General features: G+C 42.0%; 1 protein-coding gene across 2 annotated transcripts in view; it reads left to right on the top strand.

Annotated features, from left to right (window-relative positions):
* The window catches only part of LOC103973231 (ribonuclease E/G-like protein, chloroplastic), a 31,686-nt gene that overhangs the window by 4,033 nt on the left and 12,438 nt on the right, over window positions 1-15,215 (top strand). The window contains exons 4-11 of one of the 2 annotated variants that reach the window (XM_065143303.1): window positions 824-1,088; window positions 1,172-2,253; window positions 3,965-4,282; window positions 4,412-4,453; window positions 4,733-4,857; window positions 6,066-6,213; window positions 6,630-6,702; window positions 6,789-7,082. In XM_065143303.1, coding sequence (XP_064999375.1) covers window positions 824-1,088; window positions 1,172-2,253; window positions 3,965-4,282; window positions 4,412-4,453; window positions 4,733-4,857; window positions 6,066-6,213; window positions 6,630-6,702; window positions 6,789-6,793 — 2,058 coding nt within the window. In that variant the 3' untranslated portion in view covers window positions 6,794-7,082. Of the gene's footprint in view, window positions 1-823; window positions 1,089-1,171; window positions 2,254-3,964; window positions 4,283-4,411; window positions 4,454-4,732; window positions 4,858-6,065; window positions 6,214-6,629; window positions 6,703-6,788; window positions 7,083-15,215 lie in introns of those variants that run through there. The other variant, XM_009387732.3, reaches the window with a different exon arrangement.

The following is a 15,215-nucleotide window of genomic DNA, read 5'->3' as shown; positions in this document are numbered from 1 at the left end:
CAACTGATTTACCTTCCTGGACTTTTGATTGTTATTATTTGCTGTATAATGCATTAATATTGTAGCAATTGATTATATCTATATGTCTGTTTATCTGAAATATTATGTCAAAAATGACTTCTCTGTGCATGCAAATTAGTGTTGACTTTATTCTTCAACATGAGATTGGAACTGAAAATATTAAGCAATACTTTATAAAACTTATCATATATGTTAAGTGTTGATTAATGGGTAACTGGAAGATTGGACATTAGGTGGGTGCTTCCACTGTTTTCAATGTTGTTTATTTGCTTCAACTTTAATATTTATTTTGCTCAATTATGTGAATTTCTATTACCATCCAGTGGGTCCTAGTCCATATTTGAGCACATCTCTACTGTTCCTGTTTCTGTCAGAAGTTCCAAGTTAAAAGCAATGGCTTGTGAATCTCAATTTAACTGTTTTCAAGCACCTCCAAACAAATGTCACTATATTTCTGTTGTCCAAATGCACCAGGAGTTTCTAAACAAATAGCTAACAGAGACGAATTCCCAAAGTACCTGAGAAGTTGTTTTTGGATATTCCTCTTCAAAAGAAAATACCTCCCCCTGCCCCCTCCTCAGGCTTTAACACATTGTTGATTTAATGTTTTCATATTTTCTGCAATTTGGTACTAATAATCTATTTGTGACAGTCATATTTTGACTACTGAAAATATTGAGACATTGTCTAATGACATCTGGTAAAGCAACCTTGACCTTGATATTGAATACTTTGTTGAGTTCTTTCAATATGTTTGGAGAAATAAGTTCTTGTAAGTTCTCAAGCTACCATGTATCTTTAGGTACCTTGTGGGATTCATTTCAAATACAATTATTTCATAAAAGACAAGAAACAGCGTTCTAGGGACCCTGTTTGGAGACTGGGGCCTGAGTTCTCTCTATCCATACCTTCTCGTGGTGGAGAAAATGAAGTGATCGTGGTGAGAGATTGTTGGATGAGGACTAGAATACAAGGACCACCAGTTCCCTCATGGGGATCATGGATGCTGGATGTAGACTTTCCTGACAATCACATCATGCATGAAAGTTATCGAGCTTCCTCTGCAGGTAATTTCACTTGGCGCAACAATTCGTTGCTTGAGACTCCTTTCATGGCACTGAACACTTAAATGCTTCCAGTGGATTGACAGGTGAGCTTGAGATATTGGAAAGTCTTAATGGTGCTTCTTTGCTGGATGAACATTCGTCAGATGATTGTATGCCTAAAGAAGACCGTAAATTGTTAGATATGGATACCAAAAAGAATTCTGAAGGTTCTGAGGAGAAACTTTCCGAACAAGAACAACCTGTTGAGGAACCATGGCTCCTTCGATCTACTCTTCTATCTTTTAGTGATTCTGGTGAACTTGGTGATGCAATCAGTCAAGAAGAACAACAACCAGAAAAGGGACTGGGAAAGTTGCATGAGATTGAAAAAATGTCACCCAAGGATGATCACAAGCTAGTCCACATCGATGAACCTGCTTCAACAGTAATACTTATAAATTCATCCGGATGCACCATGCAAAGAATTGCTGTATTGGAAGATGATAAGCTTGTTGAGCTACTATTGGAACCGGTGAAAAATAATGTACAGTGTGATAGTATATATTTAGGTGTGCTCACAAAGCTTGTTCCCCATATGGGTGGGGCATTTGTAGATATCGGGATATCTCGGCCTTCCTTTATGGATGTTAAGCGGAATAGAGAACCATTTGTGTATCCTCCATTCCATAATGAGATTGAGAGAGAGTCTGCTAACAATTCTAATAGGCTTGAACCAAAAGTTAATACTGAAAACCATGGGCATGACCAGCCTTCTTATGATGAAGATGATATGTCCGATGAGTTATTAGACGTAGACCATCTTGATGAACATGAAGTAGCAGATGAACTGGATGTCTCTGATGCTAATGAGATGAACATGAATGATGATATAATTGAGTACAATGGTGTAGTTGATTCCGAAGAAAATAGTGAGGAACATGGGATTCACATTGAAGACGAGTATATGGATGATTTCCTCCCACTAGCAACAACAAGCTCAAACAGCTCTGGTCTCCCACTTCTAATACGACAGAGCTTGAGGAATTCTGATGTCATTCGTAAGGACAAAAATAAATGGGGTCATGTTCGTGAAGGAACAAAAGTAATCGTGCAAGTGGTTAAAGAGGGACTAGGGACAAAAGGTCCTGCTCTAACTGCTTATCCTAATCTAAGAAGCAGATTCTGGGTATGTATGTAGTATAATCTAGTTGTATTTTAGTTTTATTTTGTTATTTATCAACTTTGTAAATCTCTTTTTGTTTAGCAACATACCAGCAGCTATGTTTCCTTTCCTTTCTTACATGGTAGGACTGCATAATAACTTGCAATATATTTTTCTGGTAATGCTTGGTTCTCTTACATTTTTTGTACCTCATGATTTCATTCAAAATAGTAATTGCCTTAGGATGCAACTAAAAAACTTGATCCTTGGAGCCACTAGCATATGGTGACAAGGAAAAGATGATCACACTATATGGTTATACTTCACTGCTAATAAACAATAACATGCCTAATTGTTTTTGGTATTATGACCTGTCATATAATTATTCAGTCCATGTTAATATTTGTTCTAGGTTAGGATGATAGGTGGCAAGGTGGCATTACAAACAATAAGTTGGTGTCGCAGAAAATTAAATTATTGAGGTGGGTGTTCAGTGATATTAGAAAAGATTTAATAAAGAATAATTGTGTCCTGAAAGTTATGAGCAGTACTTATTGAGGAGAACCTTCCTCTAATTATGTGGGCAAGGTGAGATGAACTGATTCATAAGATCTGTGCCAAGAAATAAAGTGAAATGAGAGCAATAAGATAGGATGTGACAGATTATTTGCTTGTTGCTTTTTGCAGAATTAAATTGCTGATCAGGACCCATGTACACAATGTTGTTTCTTCTTTTTATTATTGTCATATTATTTAATTCAAATTCTTACAGTTGTCTGTGGGATGGCATGCCTACAAAATACAAAATGATGCATTGCAGACGTCTTGGAGTACATGTGGCTATGACATATTCAGCATGCATGTTGGCATGTTTGCAAACACTTGAGTGCAAGCATGGTGTATGGTTGTTCATCTCTGATATAAGTTTGTTATTCTGAAGCTATAATAGTCAAGGAGTTCTAATCATTAATTTCTAGGCCCAATAGTTTATAGTATATTTCCTTGAATATTAATGGTTGCATTTAACATTGTAAGGGGAGACGTATAGTTCAGACATTGCCATATATACTGACATCAACAAATCATAAAAGTAAAACTCCCTAATGACTGCAGTGAAATAGAATTTATTCCAATCATGCTTTAAAATATTGGTTCAGTACTACTGCTCGATATTTACTAGTTTGACCATGGATAACAATGGACCATACACCTTGCTATCACTTGGTATTATCACTTTGTTGTTTTTAAGTATATTGGATGATATAGGTTGGTAGTTATTGGTCCGATAAATCATCGAAACTAGTAAGAAACTATCATTACATATCAAAATGAGGTCAAGATCAAGATCAAAGTTCTAATGCTTCTTTCGTGTATTAGTAGCTAAATGTTTAGTGAGTGTAATTTTTCAATTTCAATTCCAGTATTTTTACATAAAACCTAATTTATTTACTTGAAAGATGTTATGCCAGATGAACATTTAAGTCTATTGATCCTAGAGATAAGTTTCAGATACAGAGGCAATGTTTGGCTGCATTCATTGATTGCATTGATTCAGTACATAGCTTCAGGTATAAATGTAAATTGAATTGTTGTGTCTCTAGCAAGAGCTCATTGAACCACATGTTTTGCTTCAGTCTCGATAGGCCAGTTTTAAGTTGCTGAACATGTAAGAAAATCTATTTTTTGTTGACAATACAATTGTCAGTCGTGAGGAAGTTGTCTCTGCTTCTTGCAGATATTAATCACTCGATGTGATAGGATAGGAGTCTCAAAGAAGATCACAGGGGCAGAACGCACTCGCTTAAAAGTTATTGCAAAAACATTGCAACCCCCAGGTTTTGGTTTAACAGTACGAACAGTTGCTGCTGGTCATTCTTTGGATGAACTGAAAAAAGATCTTGATGGTTTAATTTCAACATGGAAAGGCATAATTGAACATGCAAAATCTGCAGCTTTAGCTGCTGAAGAGGGTGTAGAAGATGCAGTTCCTGTAATGTTGCACAGGGCTATGGGTCAGACCTTGTCTGTTGTTCAAGACTATTTCAATGAGAAGGTTGCCCAATTTTCTGTTATGTGTATGTTTTTTGAATTATTTTCTCTTTCCCTCTCTTTCTCTCTCTAACAGTTCTGTTGAATTTGAATGTCATAATCTCACTTGTCTACCTGTGACCTTAATCTTCAGGTTAAGAGCATGGCTGTCGATTCTCCTCGAACTTATCATGAGGTATAATATTCACTAAAAGCGAACATTGATTTTGATTTTGCAAGTTTAATCATTCAGATGCATAAAACTAAAACTGTTGCCTTAGTGTATATTTTGCCTTGAAATACAAGTAGCTATTTGTTTTAGACTGCTGGTTAGTGAATTATGTGATTTTTCACATGGCTAATTCTCATTCAGTAGATAAAAGTTGTTGAAATTCGAGGAAAAATTATTGACCAATGTAGAACTTCTTTTTTTTTGGAACATCAACCACTTGTCACCAGTGCTTTTGATCTTCAGGTTACCAGCTATCTCCAGGAAATTGCACCAGACTTGTGTAACCGGGTTGAGCTCTATGATAAAAGAATTCCTATTTTTGATGAGTACAACATCGAAGAAGAGATCAACAGCATTCTTAGTAAAAGGTAAGTACAAGCAGTCTAATTTTATCTGTCCAAACAGATTTGACTCTCATGGGTTCTGTAGTTCACAGACTTGAGATTGGAGATATTTGATCGAAGACAGTAATTGGCTTACTGTATCAGTTGTAAATAGAGTACATGTACAACATTATTTCTGCATGCATCCTTGCATCTTGATTAGAGTTTTAATATAGGGCATGATCTTGATGCATACTTGCTGTAGTCATTGTCCCTTTGGACATAATGTATGCCTTCAAAACTTTTGCTGGGTTCAAAGTTGGTGATTATTTAGCTAAATCATGAATGGAACAAATTTTTATAAGTATTGGCTATAGAACTCTGTGTTTCTAGTTTGCATTTGACTTGTAAATATCTGCTCACTTAACGAAGAATATGATAAAGTTACTGCCTGGTTGTTCTATCATGGTGAAGCATTGGAATGCGCCAAAAAGATAAAGGCACTTAACGAAGAATAACGAAGAATCTCATGGTGAAGCATTTGAAGGCCTTTTTACCATAGTTTGCAAATTCATATTGGTCTAAGGGCAATAACATCAGAATTGATTGGTTGTGATAGGTGAGATTGGAATGCGCCAAAAAGATAATTTTTTAAAAAATAAATCATAAAAATATTTGAAAAATAAAAATAACTTGAGAGAAATATAAATATCATATTGTTAAAAATTACTTTACTCATATATTTCATGAGTTATCTACTTTTATTAAGTCATGAATTAAAATGCAATAAATAAAAAGCTTTTTTAAAATAATTATTACATATTTATTGGAAAAATAAATAGTAATAATATCATATAGATATTTTGATATAGTAAATTATTATTATACACATCATACGAGAGATCCAAAATTTATCCACCTGCATTTTTTGAAGATGCTAAGTGGAAGCAGGATTAGATAATGCAAAGACCATTGAAGATAAACTTCATTCAAAGGGTCCCCGGAAAATTTAAGGGTAAACGTTGATTCCGTTAGTTTCTGCCCCATTAGATTGGTGGATTCTTATGATGCTAATCTGATGATTCCGACATGGTACCTTTGTTGATTGGACGCTGTTCTGTTTGGCTCAAGGGGATATAAATACTTGTGTGGCTGGTTTTCTCCTCTTACAGCATACTTTGGTGGCTTTTTTTCTGTAAGTGCCTGAAATAGTTGCACTATAGTTTAATGCTAATGTTCTGCTTTTCTTGTAGGGTCCCTCTGTCTAATGGAGGTTATCTGGTGATTGAACAGACTGAAGCTTTGGTTTCAGTCGATGTTAATGGGGGCCAGTGCATGCTAGGAGAAGGGACATCTCAGGAGAAAGCTGTTCTAGATGTCAATCTTGCAGCTGTGAAACAAGTATGTTAAATCCAAATCTTTGTCACCACTTTAGTAATCATGTTAAATCATTAATTTGAAAGATTCTTGTGATGCTGAATTCCTGTCCAGTCTCACCCTTCAACTATTTATGACCAGTCTTCACCATGACAACATTGTTGTTTCCATTTTATTTGTAGCAGCACTAAAAATGAAAACTCCTTGATCTAAGTTGCCCAGTGGTTGATCTTAACCATGGCAAATGTTTCATTCATAAAATTGCACTGGATGGGCTGAAAGTCAAGAGCGAGTCTCAAGGACTCTCTTTCTGTTTCTTCTTCTCTTGTGTTTGTTTGATGTAAATAGTTAACACAATCAAAATACCAACCTTAATTTAAAGCCTATTTTGCCACGATGGAAGAAGTTGCTAAAACTTAAATCATTTTATTTTGCTGTAGATTGCAAGGGAGCTACGTCTAAGAGATATTGGTGGCATCATTGTGGTCGATTTTATTGATATGGTTGATGAATGTAAGTAAATACCCTTGAGTACCATTTTCTGCACTCTTCTTATTATGTATCATGATTTTAACATTGGTTGCTCCCCTTGTGAGCAGGGTGACCATGTTTTAAATCAATAGAAATAGCTCTCTGGTTATCCGGGTAAGGCTGTATATATTGATCCTTTCCAAACCTCACATTAGTGGGAGCCTTATGAATGGTTCACCCTCAAAAGGTTGTTTAAATAGGCCTCTGATCTAAATAGCTGAATGTAGAGCTCTATTAGATATTAACATGGTTTTATTGCTTGAGATTTTAAATTGTAGTTATCAAAACAATCCAGCCAAGCCTTGGGTTAACAGTTTTCTAGTTGGACATTGGTAAACTGGGGACATCTTAAGTTCATTATGAGTACTTAAAATACATTAAAATTGATAAATTTGTACTAATAAAAACAAAAAAAATCATAGTGGGGCTATTGAGATCTTAGGCATTACCGAAGCATTAATCACCTATTTAGGAGTTTGTAATCACCTATTTAGGAGTAACAAACAATTCAGGATTATGCTATATTATTTTACAAGTTCTACTCTTACATTAATCACTTAAATAAAATAAAGTTGTTAAAACTGAAGTAGACTGCTGTCAATGCTTAATAAATAAACCAATTTTTCTGTTTCGTATTTAAGAAATTAAGTGTTTCTCAAGAACGATCAAATTTCTTCAAGTAATTATTTATTGTTTATAAATATTCGAATGATGGCCTCTGCTAAAGCAGCACTGTAGAAGCAGCGGTGATTAAAAGACTGAAACCTATCAACATGATTATGAAACGAGGCTGGGTCTTGGATGCATCATCTTATCACCTATTGCTTGGTGGCCCCACACCTCTAGACTTATTATGTATGTCCATAAACTATTTCTTGCAGTCATATGTGATGTAGAAGGCATCAGTTATGTTAGAGGCCACTTGTTCTGGGGATAAATAAACATACAACCCACATAACTTGGCAGTTGGCAAAGAGTATTATTGACAGATCAAAAAGGTACAGTGAGGTGGTCTTGCTCACAGAACTCAATAAAACAGAAGTTTGACATCTCTATGATGATGAGAGGGTAGATGCTGGGGTCACAGTTAATGAGAAGAACAAGGCATGGTATTGAGGGGCATTGAGGCATTTTGGCAATGTTTCCCTTTGGCCTTGTGAAAGTTGAATCATGGGCCTTTTGGTCTTTTAGTTGATATGATAAAATCCGGTCATTCACATGGTATTGGTCATTTTTAATGGTTAATGAAAAACTAGCCATGTTGAATGGTCCAGGCTGGTCTAGAAGTATGATCTGATTATGGAAATGGATTGGAAAGGGGTCTGGTTCATGAATTTGTTAATCACTATTGTTTGACATAAGTACTAAAATATTTATTTTGTTAGATCTAATTCCATACGTATCTCTGTAGAGATTGGTGAAACAAACATTAAGTTCTTTTAGATGCCAATGTTCTAAATTAACTGGTTGACCAGAAGAAGAATGTGTGTCCAGAAGATGATAGGGGGAATTATGAGAGAAAAGGGAATATAATACTATAAACAACTTCCTGGAGAGCATAAATCTTTAACCTAACAACAAAGAATGATCCTAAACAATGTATAGCTTGTCCTGACCCTAAAAAAATTCATTTCTGCTTTCTTGCATAGAAAAATCTTTTCTGATTATATAGGTTTCTTCGAGAGTAGGCACTTGTTCTTTGAAGTCTAAATGGTTTTAGAATCTGAAAGTGAAAGGATGCTCTCGAACAATTTATCTATTATTCATCTTTCGATTTCCAACAAGAGGCTCTTGTATAAATTTACCTCTAAGAATCAATGTAGAACAAGGGCTGTTAAAAACTTGTACCTTCTTTATAATGCTCTGGCCTGATGCTTGAACTAAATACAGAAGGTTGTTGTCCAACTGATTAGTAAATTGTGAATTCACTTGCTGTAGATGTTATATCATTTGGATTCTCTTATTAGCTGATTCAAGTTTTTTTTCTTAACAATAGAGATAAAGCCATATTAAGGAGGATGCTACTGCTTCTTTAAGCCTTCAATTGAGTATTTTTATGCTGCCTGTAACTTGTCAATATAATGGGATCTGGTTACTGACCAATCAGTTCATCATTGTTTTTTAAAAATTAAACATAGTTATGAACATCACCTTTTTCTGTTTCAATTTGTTATCAGGCAAATCCCTCAGCCTCAACCTATCTCACCTATCCGTTGAGCTTGTTTTTATCTTCTTATACAAGACTTGACACCAGCAGCCACAAGACCTAATCTAATAATTGGTACATTTTATAAAACTCATACTTATTTCTTACTAGAAAGTTTGATAAGGTTATATATAACAAGGTTCGCAATACCGTACCGTACTGGTATTTCGACCTGGGCTCAGTACCGGTACGGTACGATGTACCGAGCTGTCACGACCTTAGCTGGAATTGCCTAAGGCGTGCGGCACCCTTGCGGCCAAAGACACGAACTTAGCTTGCGTTGCCCAAGTCGCGAGTCACCCTTGTGGCAAAGACGCGAACTTAGCTTGCGTTGCCTAAGTCGCGCTTTGCCCTTGCGATCTTGCTCCGCAAGGATCAACCCACTTTGTAACCTCTCGCAGGTCCCGAAGGACCTGTAAAAGAGAAAGAGAGTTAGATCGAAAGAACGAGCAACGGACAAGTCCCGAAGTCTCGCGAAAAGGAAAGCTTTACAAGCAATTCGTCGAACACCTTGTGTGCACAAGAGAAAAGAGGGAGAGGGAGAAAAACAAGGCTTTCAAGGATGAACGAACAACTGCAAGCCCACAAACAGCCGCTCACCTGGTCCCGGGCGCAAAACCAAGTTCCCGTAAAGGTCACGTGCGAACTTGCGAAAGAGTGTTCAACGCCCGGTATATAATCGAAGCCCCATCCAGCCATGTGCCACCCGGGGGGTTCCTGGGGTCTGAGATGGTTGACATTTTGGTGAGCGGAGGCAGCTCTCCGCTCACCTCCCGCGGCATGCGGAAACGGAGCTGTTTTGGGGCTGTTTTGCTCGGTTCGGTGAACGGTCGCTTTGCAACGCTGCAGCTTGTTCGAACTTACATATTTACAAGCAAAATGACCCAAAACCATGAGAAAACATGCTGTCAAGCAGCTGTACATGCGGGTGGGAGCGACGAACGGTTCGTTGAATGGAGTTGTTGCGGGTGCGCGACGACCGTTCGTGACATTCTCCCCCACTTAAACTGTCGACGCCCTCGTCGACGCTTGTTGGTAGTTGTTGATGACTTCTTCTTCATGTCGCAGGGCGTCTTCAGGCTCCCAACTGGCTTCAGTTCGTGGAAGCTTTCGCCACTTCACCAAGTACTCTGTCTGTTCCGCTCCGCTGGGTAGCTTTATCTTACGATCCGCCAGAATGGTTTCCACTCGCTTCTCGTAGGAGGCTGTGATGGGAGGAAGCCGAGTTGGAACACTTCGAGAAGCATCTTGCGGATCCGAATGGTAGGCCTTCAGGTTGCTGGCGTGAAGAACGTTGTGAATTTTGAACCACGCCGGCAGCTGCAACTTGTAAGAAACATTGCCTACTCTGCTGATAATTGGGAAGGGCCCTTCATACTTACGCACCAATCCTTTGTGAACTCTGTTCCTGAAGAATTGGAGTGATGCTGGTTGGAGCTTTACCAACACCAAATCGCCAACTTTGAACTCTTGTGGTCGCCTTCCCAAGTCTGCCCACTTCTTCATCCGTTTTGCCGCCTTCTCCAAGTAAGCTCGCGCAATATCGGCATTTCGATGCCACTCCTTTGCGAAATGATAGGCTGATGGACTACTCCCAGTATACCCAATTGCCATAGTGTGCGGAGTCGACGGTTGTTGTCCTGTGATAATTTCGAAGGGGCTCTTGTTGGATGCAGAGCTCCGCTACAAGTTGTAGGAGAATTGGGCGATGTCCAACAGCTTCACCCAATCTCGTTGATTGGCACTTACGTAGTGCCGGAGATACTGCTCCAAGAGCGAATTTATTCTTTCAGTCTGGCCATCCGTCTGGGGGTGGAGGCTTGTAGAGAAGTATAACTTTGACCCCAACAATTTGAATAGCTCGGTCCAGAATCGTCCCAGGAACCGAGCGTCACGATCACTAATGATATTGTGTGGGACTCCCCAATACTTCACTACACCCTTCATCATCAGTCTGGCCGCCTCTTCAGCTGAACAGTGTAGGGGAGCAGCAATGAAAGTTGCATACTTTGAAAACCGATCGACCACCACGAGTATCGATCCAAGTCCCCCTACAAGTGGCAAGCTTGATATGAAGTCTAAGGAAATGCTCTCCCATGGCCTTTCTGGTACGGGCAACGGCTCCAAAAGTCCCACCGGCTTCCGTTGCTCTGCCTTGTCTTGTTGGCAAGTAAGGCATGTTCGAACATACTCCTCCACATCAATCCCCATCTTTGGCCAGTAGAAGGCCCTCTCCACGAGAGCCAACGTTCTGTGAATGCCGGGGTGTCCAGCCCAAAGGGAATCGTGACACTCTTTTAAGAGTTCACGCCTTAAATTGTCCACTCGGGGAACATAAACCCTATTCCCTTTTGTGTAAACAAGTCCCTCCTGGACCCAAAATCGTCGTGCCTTGCCTTCTTTGATGAGCTGCATCAGGATAACTGCCTGGGGATCACTATACAGTCCATCTCTGATTCGGGAAAGGAAGTTGGAGTGTAACTGACTTGCTTGGCCTCTGCCCTCCAGTTGTGCAGCATTCACGCATTCCACTTTCCGACTCAGCGCATCGGCCACGACATTCGCCTTCCCGGGCTTGTATTCCATTGCCATATCAAATTCAGCTAGGAAGTCCTGCCACCGTGCTTGCTTTGGGGAGAGCTTCTTTTGAGTTTGGAAATAACTCAGGGCGATGTTGTCTGTCCTCAGCACAAATCGCGACCCGAGAAGGTAGTGTCGCCAAATTCGTAGACAGTGGATCACTGCTGTCATCTCCTTCTCATGCACTGGATATCGCCTCTCGGTCTCGTTGAGTTTGCGGCTCTCGTAGGCCACCGGATGACCTTCCTGCATGAGTACTCCTCCAATAGCGAAGTCCGAAGCATCTGTGTGGACTTTAAAGGGCTCTCCATAGTTTGGCAATTTGAGCATTGGTTCTTCTAGGACAACAGCTTTCAGGTCTTGGAATGCTATCTCACATTTGTCCGACCACTTCCAAGGCTGCTCCTTCTTCAGCAACTCCGTCAGTGGGGTTGCCCGCTTCGAATACCCGGCAATGAAGCGTCGATAGTAGTTGACGAAACCAAGGAAGGATCTCAACTCTGGCACCTTCTTTGGAGTTCGCCATTCCGCAACTGCTTGCACCTTCGACTTGTCCATCCGAATGGAGCCATCACCGATTCGATACCCCAAAAATAGGATCTCAGTTTGAGCAAAGTAGCATTTCTCCCTTTTTACGAACGTGTTCTCCCTGAGAACCTTGAAAATCTTCCGAAGGTGCTTGACATGCTCCTCGAGCGTTTGGCTGTAGACGACGATATCGTCCAAGTAGACGACCACGAACTTATCCAAATACTCCTTGAATAGCTGGTTCATGAGAGTACAGAATGTGGCCGGAGCGTTGGTTAAGCCAAAAGGCATCACCAAGAACTCAAACGCTCCATACCTGGTCACACAAGTAGTCTTTGCTTCGTCGCCTTCAGCAATGCGCACCTGCCAATATCCCGACCGAAAGTCGAGTTTTGAGAAATACTTCGCCTTGCCCAATTGATCGAACAAGTCCGTAATGAGCGGGATGGGATACTTGTTCTTCACTGTTACTTTGTTGAGGGCTCGGTAGTCGATGCATAATCGGAGGCTCCCATCTTGTTTCTTCTGGAAGAGAACTGGAGCTCCGAAAGGTGCTTTTGAGCTGCGGATGAGACCACCGCTTAGCAGTTCACCTAACTGCTTTCTGAGTTCTGCCAACTCTAGCGGGGGCATGCGGTAGGGTGGTCTCGCTGGAGGCTTCACTCCTGGCTCCAGCTCGATACTGTGATCCACGCCTCTGCGTGGTGGAAGAGTCTTCGGCAACTCGGGTGGCATAACGTCTTTGAACTCCTTCAGGACGTTCGCCACCACAGCAGGTTCTTGAATGGCCTCTTCGTTGAGTGGCTCTAGCTTCATAGCAGCCACGAACGTCAGTTCGCCCTTTCGCACCCCTTTCTTCAATTGTAATGCCGAAATATGTTGGGGCTCCTTGGTTCCTCTCCGAGAGACGGGAACCACGCAGGGGTATTGCCTCCCATCATACATAGGGAGTTCAAGAACGGCATCGACACCAACTTCGCCGCGTGCATAAACTCCATTCCAAGAATCACTTGGAAGTCGCCCAGTGGCACGGCCATCATGTTGGTGTTTCCGCTCCAAGTCCCGATTTTGATAGGAACACCCTTCGCCAACCCGGAGATTCGCCTGGCCTCCGAGTTCACCGCTTTCATTCGGCTTGGGCTCTTCTCCAAGGTCAACCCAAGTCGCTGTGCTTCGCGATCGGCTATGAAGTTGTGGGTAGCGCCCGTATCCACCATTGCACGGGTCGTTTGGCCATTTAGCTTGATGTCCACATACATCAGTTCGCTACTTCCTACTTTTTGTGCCTTCGTCTTCATGTTCTCCCCCACTTGACCCTGCATAGCGTTCAGCAAACGCATTGCTCCCATTCGGGGTCCTTGCGACTCCTCATCATCGCTGCTGGATTCAGAACTGCTTGAGCTAAGGGCGACAGCTTTGCCCTTGTCCGATCGGGGAGGGTGGATGGAGGCCGTCAATGCATTGAGTGCCTGTTTTTGTGGGCACTCCCTTACCATGTGCGGTCCTCCGCACAAGAAGCATCCTCCAGGTTTTGAGGCCTTGCCTTTCGTGTTCGGCCCTTTGTGGGAGCTCTTCTTCTTCTGTTCGCCCCCGAGCTCCTTCCCTCGAGAATGTTTTGGAGGGCGATTGCCTGAAGATTATTTCCTTCTCGCTAGGTCTTCAGAGGAAACAAAGTCGGTGAGCCTTTCTGCAGCTGCAATTGCCCCGACTACATCGGTAACATTCCTTCGATTCAGCTCCTGTTGAGCCCATTGTTTCAAACCATCGAGGAAGCTGAACAACTTGTCCTTCTCGGACATGTCCTGTATGTCCAGCATTAGTGCAGAAAACTGCTTCACATAGTCTCGGATGGTGGTACTTTGGCGGAGTTGTCTCAACTTCCTTCTTGCGACGAACTCTGTGTTCTCCGGTAGGAACTGAGTTCTCAACTCCCGCTTCAAGTCTTCCCATGTGTCGACTCGACACCGATCTTGTTGGATCTCTTCCCAACGAGTGCGCCACCAAAGTTTCGCATCTCCGTTCAGATACATTGTTGCTATGGAAACTTTGGTATCTTCAGAATCGGGCCTCGTAGCTTTGAAGTATTGCTCCATGTCGAACAGAAAGTTCTCGAGCTCCTTGGCATCTCTGGCCCCTCCATATCCATGGGGCTAAGGTGCCCTCAAATTTTATGGCGGTGCAGCGCGGGTGTTGCCCCCTCCCGCATTTAGCGTTCTTGTGAGCATGGCCACCTTTGCAGTGAGTTCCGCCACAACATCCTGTAAGTGCTGCACGGAGTCCTTGGTGTCATCGGACAGTCGGTCGACTAGGGCCTCGACCTTGTCGATCCTGGACTCTGCTTCCTCTTGCGAGCTCTCTACCCCAACAAGTCTTTGTTGGCCATGGTATAGTTCCTCCATGCTCGCTTCCAGAACATCCAAGCGGGTTTCCGCCGTCGTGAGTCTCTCCTTATGACTCTTTTTCTCAGTTAGCGCACCAGATTGCGCTTCCTCTGCTCGCGGAGAGTTGCCAATTTCTCGCTCATCCTGTTCGCTGCCGCGCTCCTCTTGAGCGGCTCCAACAGCATGAGAGCGAGTGTGCACATGCAGCCCACCTGCGGCTGCTTGGGGCAAGGGTCCGGCTTGCCCCGTCTTGCTTGATTCGCCACGATGCTTTGCCATGGCGAAGTTGCGAAGTTCGTTCGCTGTTCGATCGAAGAGCTTGCCCGCTCTGATACCACAATGTCACGACCTTAGCTGGAATTGCCTAAGGCGTGCGGCACCCTTGCGGCCAAAGACGCGAACTTAGCTTGCGTTGCCTAAGTCGCGAGTCACCCTTGTGGCAAAGACGCGAACTTAGCTTGCGTTACCTAAGTCGCGCTTCGCCCTTGCGATCTTGCTCCGCAAGGATCAGCCGACTTTGTAACCTCTCGCAGGTCCCGAAGGACCTGTAAAAGAGAAAGAGAGTTAGATCGAAAGAACGAGCAACGGACAAGTCCCGAAGTCTCGCGAAAAGGAAAGCTTTACAAGCAATTCGTCGAACACCTTGTGTGCACAAGAGAAAAGAGGGAGAGGGAGAAAAACAAGGCTTTCAAGGATGAACGAACAGCTGCAAGCCCACAAACAGCCGCTCACCTGGTCCCGGGCGCAAAACCAAGTTCCCGTAAAGGTCACGTGCGAACTTGCGAAAGAGTGTTCAACGC

Source organism: Musa acuminata, chromosome BXJ3-3, assembly GCF_036884655.1.
Source record: "Musa acuminata AAA Group cultivar baxijiao chromosome BXJ3-3, Cavendish_Baxijiao_AAA, whole genome shotgun sequence".
NCBI classification, from domain to species: Eukaryota; Viridiplantae; Streptophyta; class Magnoliopsida; order Zingiberales; family Musaceae; genus Musa; species Musa acuminata.
This window is presented reverse-complemented; position numbering and strand designations above follow the sequence as displayed.